Source organism: Alosa pseudoharengus, unplaced genomic scaffold (assembly GCF_046254945.1).
Source record: "Alosa pseudoharengus isolate Yale_2024_CS ecotype anadromous, Long Island Sound unplaced genomic scaffold, YU_APseudo_1.1 YU_APseudo_1.1_scf_2, whole genome shotgun sequence".
Taxonomy (NCBI): Eukaryota; Metazoa; Chordata; class Actinopteri; order Clupeiformes; family Clupeidae; genus Alosa; species Alosa pseudoharengus.
In genome coordinates this window covers 13,612,676-13,618,675 of record NW_027468663.1, presented here as the reverse complement: position 1 = coordinate 13,618,675, position 6,000 = coordinate 13,612,676, and the positions used below count along the sequence as shown (strand labels likewise).

General features: G+C 45.0%; 1 protein-coding gene across 1 annotated transcript in view; it reads right to left on the bottom strand.

Annotated features, from left to right (window-relative positions):
* Positions 1-234: 234 nt before the first annotated feature.
* The window catches only part of ap1m1 (adaptor related protein complex 1 subunit mu 1), a 29,311-nt gene continuing 23,545 nt past the window's right edge, over positions 235-6,000 (bottom strand). The window contains exons 11-12 of the mRNA XM_076293801.1: positions 3,244-3,319; positions 235-1,442 (exon numbers count right to left, since the gene is read on the bottom strand). Coding sequence (XP_076149916.1) covers positions 1,420-1,442; positions 3,244-3,319 — 99 coding nt within the window. The 3' untranslated portion in view covers positions 235-1,419. The remainder of the gene's footprint in view (positions 1,443-3,243; positions 3,320-6,000) is intronic.

Below are 6,000 nucleotides of genomic sequence, written 5' to 3'. Positions count from 1 at the left end.
CGCACGCAATCATTTTTACTCGCATGTGCGAGTGAAGTGGGCGCACTGTAGAGCCCTGTTGGTAATACTTGACTTGGACTTGCTTGGGACATCTCTGTGTTGACTTGGGACTTGACTTGGACTTCAGCGTTAAGACTTGAGACTTACTTGTGACTTGCCTAACAGTGACTTTGTCCCACCTCTGGTTCTTGCAACAGCCCACGGTCATGAACAAAGCTGACACAGCAGACAGACTGAGTTGTTTTCAAAAGAGGTACTTTATATGATTTCCAGAGTAAAGACAGATCCACTGTTTGAGAGATGTGGGAGGAAGTTGATAGGAATTTAACTGACAGCACTGTACCCTAAAACTTCCACTCATGGCCATCTTTAAAAAGGGGAGTTAAATCATGGCAACACTGCGAACTTTATTGTATTTTTCTTTTGGCTTACTAAGTGTCATTTCATAGAACATAAAAAAGCGTACAACTTTTTATCCATGGTCAAAACATAAGAATGGCATCAAATATTACATGCAGGTCTGTTGATGGGAGTGAAAGATTAAGTGCTAGCTTAAGCAAAGCGATAACCTGCTTCGACATGGCACAAAGAGCTCTAAAGCGAACAAACATCGGACTAACAGCGTTCTAAGTGTAGACAGTCATGACGTCTCTCCACCTCGCTGTAAACTGAAGACTAAAACAGCAACAGTGGTTTGAACATTCACCTTCAATACAGTCCTGGCAATACTGAATTGAATACGGACAAGAAAAAAAAAAAAAAAAAACATACACACACAAACACAAAAGAAACAATAAATACTAACACTGAAACTTTTTGACATAGAATATGGTTGGGTAAAAATACTGATTACAAAAAATAAAAAATACTTTCTTAAGATTGACCTTTCAATGACACTGATGATGACTGAGCGTGCGAGCGGAAATTACTTGTTGACCTCCCTACGCACAGCTTCTCTGTAACAGCTAACCTACAAAGACGGTCATGTTAGTGACTAATATAACATAACGGAGGTTTTGGCCAAGCTATGTGTGATTTCTTTAACCGTCAAATAGTCCCTCCTCCTTCATGAACAACTGGCCTGCTAGTGGGTTTGCAGCGGAGATTAAGATGGGGTTTTGGTTGTTTGTTTGTTTGTTTAAGTAAACCTCTTGTTTTGCATTGATTCTGAAATGAACATGATCTGACTCACACACAGACATGCTCATCCCTACTTTCTCTCTCATACAGTCAGACACACGCACACACACACACACACACGCACACACACGCACGCACACGCACTCACAATAAAGACACTGGTGGTCCGTGGAAAAACTGGGACTGGGGGTTCTCTCTCTCTCACTCTCTCTCTCTCTCATTCTCTTTTTGTTGACGGCCCTTGATGATGAATGAGGGACGGTGATCCGCATCTCTCCTCTACTGGGTCCTGAGCTGGTAGTCTGCAAACAGAAGGAAATGGACTCACTTAATTAAAAGACCCAAACGACAGGAAATCAGGAGAGGAAAAAAAGACAAAGAAAATGAAGAAGATCAAGAAAAAGAAGAAAAGAAGCTAATTGTGACAGCTGGGTAGCTCCACCCTGAACAGGGAGAGCGCAAGAAGGCAGGAACTGCAGGAGAGGATGTGGACCAGGGGAGAGCAGGGACACGCAGCGCTTACACAACGCTAGCTAGCCACCGGAAGGAGCCGTCAAGAGACATTACAAGGAAAGAGACAAATCACTGTAGGGAAAAATCAATGAGGGTCACTGTAACTGTTAATATGACAGATCTGTAACTGTAAGGCCTGCCTTGGCCAATCACATGGACAGAAAAAACACAACTGATGTTTCGTCTCACCTGAAAAGTTCAGATTATATGCACCGAACGGCGGCAGAGCAAAATTTAGTGCATACACAATATGAGCCAATCAGCCAACCTGAAACATAATTTGCTAGTTAATAGCTAATGCCATGTATGACAGATGTGGAGTCTCTCTCCATTCATTCATCTTGTTTGGGTGAAATATCTGCAAAGAGGCACTGTCAAGATGACTGCCGAAAGGCAAGACTATAAGCAGCCTATAAGCGTCAGTTTGTCATTAGTCGAATCCAACAACATTGTGCTGGTTAACAGAAACAAGAGGGACACAGAGGACCAATCAGACAAACAGGCTGAGCTATACAACCCTCAACGTTCATCACATTTATTCATGGTCAACGGAAGGCAATATTTTAGTTTCTCTGCCACTGATGCTGCACCACCTGCATCACGGGTCCAGAGTAGGAGCTCAGAACGCTCTTCCAGAGAGTCTTTAGATGATGAGCAATTTCCTCACACAGCTCCCCCTGTCCGCTTTCACTTCAGCAACTGTGAGGCTTTACGAGAAACATCACACCGTTTCAACATCGCAAGATCAGGAGTTAATATTGTTGTCCAATTGCATATTCTGGGGTCGACTGGATTTGGCAATAAGTCATTGCTTAAACAGTGTTTTGCTGCTCTAACTCGACTCCACTTGACAGGCATGCAGTGGAACTCCTTATCTCTTTGCTAGGAACCTCTACAGATGAAGCCCAGCCCACTCTGCATCGGCTTTCCGTAAAATGCTTTCCTAACAACTACAGGTTATGTGAGGGAAGTGTTGGCCAGGTGTAGTGGCCCTTGTTGTAGTGTAGTGTTTTGGCAGATTATGCATTTCCCACTTCAGGCGCTGCTAAGAAACACTAGCCACTGACAGCCAACTGGGCATTACTACAGAAAATAATATTGATTCACCCCCATATATGCTATATTGTACATGCTTAGATTGTCTGGCTTATTCCAAGTGATCTGGATTCATTCATATACACACATAGCCAACAAACGGCTTAGAATCGGAATCTTTGCTGTGCTGCTTTCCAACAAAATGCCATCTATACTTTTGGTCATTATGGAGCATTATAGAGATTGCCATCTTCAAATTGACATTTCATTTTTAAACTACAGCACTTCAACACATCATATTAACAAAACCTTACTGTGGGAGGAAAACTGGATCACACTAGGACATTCTGCAATATGTCACAGATAATTATGATGTGGAAAATAGGGTAGAATTGTCTAATTTTAACTGAAATGGTGGGAATTTCCGTCAAACTTAGGTTTATAAATATAGTTGAACTGGTTAAACTTATTTAGCAGAGGAAATGCTCCAGATATGCATCAAACTTTGCAACAGCCTACCAACAAAATGTTCAAATATTCAATGTCTGTTCTTACCCCCATTCTGGGTAATGTAGCGCACCCACGGTAAGGCCTGGTAACCACTCTTCTCAATGATCTTCAGGTAACGCACCTGCAACAAGAAAACAAACAAACATAAGAGGTAAACAAAAAAGTGAGAGGTCACCTGAACTTTGTGAGACAGAGCAGAGTCATGGAAAAACTGAAAAACTAGTCAACTAGCCAAGAACCAAGCTGCAACATCATTGTGAACTGATCGACTTTCCACGCCACATTTAAATGCTATACTTTTCACCACATAGACAGTCGTCCAAAGAGAAATAGTGGCCTCATATTGTTCTACTGTACTACACAAACAAATTGCAGGACTAAATGCAGATGCGAGCTGGCACAGGCTGCTTGGGCCATCGTAAGACAGGAGTTCACCGTCCAGTCAAACCATCTCTCCAACCACATTTGTAACACTTTAAATAAACTTCCCACGCCCATGCTGCAGTTTGTCAAGGTCACGCAAGTTCGAGTTTAAGAAAAAGTTTCTATTTGCATGCCTGTACATTAAATTAAGGCTCCATGCATCAACACACTTTAATACGCAAATCTGCGCACACGTGTGGGTATTTGTGGGTACAAAAAAAAAAAAAAAGCGCTCGAGTCGGTTTCGGTCAAGCACGTGCCTCGCACTACAACATTACAACAGCAAGCAGGATCTGGGTAGTGAGGAGCGAGAGTATCGGAGCCTGGGAAAGTTCATGTGTTCTTAGCCATGAGCAGCTGCACATGAAGAAGTGGTTAAGATAGGCACACAGATTGAGGAACTGGCACCTTCTGCCCCTTCGGTGACTATGTTGTCATGCTCATGCCCCCAACGGCCAACATTGCACAACCCAATAGATCGAGTAATTTAAAAACAAAACTAAAAAAAGAAATTCATGTTCCCTCAGCGGCTCCTGAAAGTGCCTATGTCTGCAGTCTCCACTGCATTCCCCAGCTCACACTGGGGAAAGTCTCTGGAGATGATTTAGCAACAGCACTGGCATGCCAAAACTACACCAATGCTCTTGCCAGTAACTGCATGTACCACCATGACATGCTAAGCTTGGCGTTCAAGCTGTGGTTCCCAGTAAGAGTTAATTAGTATGCTAGTTTATCTTAAAAAACACAGTAGGTGAAATGGATGGCACCCCTCCTGAGACATTTTAGGAGAGGAGAGATTTTTCCATGTTAAGAGAACCACTCCTGTCTCAAAGAATGAAAATAGCCATTCGCAACAACATGGCAGCCGAGCAGAGGTCACTTTTACGCAGGTTAAAAATGATTCGAGACACTGTAAAAACTGGTGTTTACAATTAAGGTATGGCAGAACACTCCTTTCCACATACACAGAAAACACACACACAGGCACGAACTCACAGAGTGGTGTCTCGCCTCACAGAGGCCGCCAGGCCAGCAGGCAGACAGACAGACAGACAGAGTCAGGAGTCTAAAACTGACTACAGACGCCTTCCATACTCCCGACTCTGACAGCTCTGAACGACGCAGCCAGGAATTATGGGTTGGGATTAAGTGAGGAGTTTGTGTTGAGTTTGGAGTGCTGTTGGTCTTTTTATGGCATTTTATAGTTGTGCGTACATGTGTGTGTGTTTATGTGTGTGTGTGTGTGTGTGTGTGTGGGCACTCTCTCTCCGAGAAATCGCTCACCTTCCATCAGTCCACCCCCAAACACACACACACCACCCACCCCCCAATCATTCACTCACACTCACACACACACACACACACCCCCATCCCATGCCAACACACACATGCTCCCTCAGATTCTCTTGCACGATCAGTGTAAACTATGTGCTGCTTTTCTGGCAGTTCCAGAGCAGTGGTGTCTCTAGGGAACAGTAGGGCCCTCCAAGCGTTCTGATGGTCGGTGCTGGACACCCTCTCATTACTGCGGTGGTGTGTGCATGCCCTTGTCCACGGCCCGGTGCACTTCAGGGAATCTGATGGCTAGACACTCTCATAAGCGCATTGAATTTGATTAAGTGTGACCTGTATGACATATTTAGCAAACTTGTATACACACACACACACACACACACACATCTCACTAAAAAGTGAATACCCAATCACAAGTGACTAAAAGAATGAACTCCATCCATCATGGCAGGAAGAAAAAAAAAACCAACAAACCAAAACAAAAAACAAGCTGTTAAATGCTGCAAACATGCCTGCTTGTCTGGAGAGTAGCCGCAGGGCCCCAGCTCAGCGCTCCATGAGAGGCTGTGGTCAGCTACACCAGACTGCCAAGCAAGCACCTGATCTGGGGCCAGCCTGGGACTGCCTCCTGTCTCCTGACATGATGGGGCATTCCCAATTAGAGCTGGCAGAATTAATGTGGTGACTTTGACACACAAATGCAAGTGAGTGTGTGTGCGTGTGTGTGTGTGTGTGTGTGTGGGGGGGGGTGTGCATGTGTGTGTGGGTGTGCATGTCTGTCTGTGTGTGTGTGTGTGTGTGTGTGTGTGTGTGTGTGTTTGTTTGCGTCTGAATGTCTGCCTCAGGACCATCAAACCCATCGGCAGACAGCCCGACCACACACACGGACCGGGGGGGGGTGGAAGATTATCAAAAAGCGCCTCGGCGGTTTCGCTCCGGGTTCTTGGCCTCTCTACTCAGAGCCTCCACTGGTGTGTGTGAAAATGGCTGCCAGTCGCCGCGGCGACAGCGGAGCTAACCTCGGTGAACTCCGGCTCAGGCCTCGCGTTCTCCCGCTATGCCGCGCTGCGCCAGTAATGACATGGT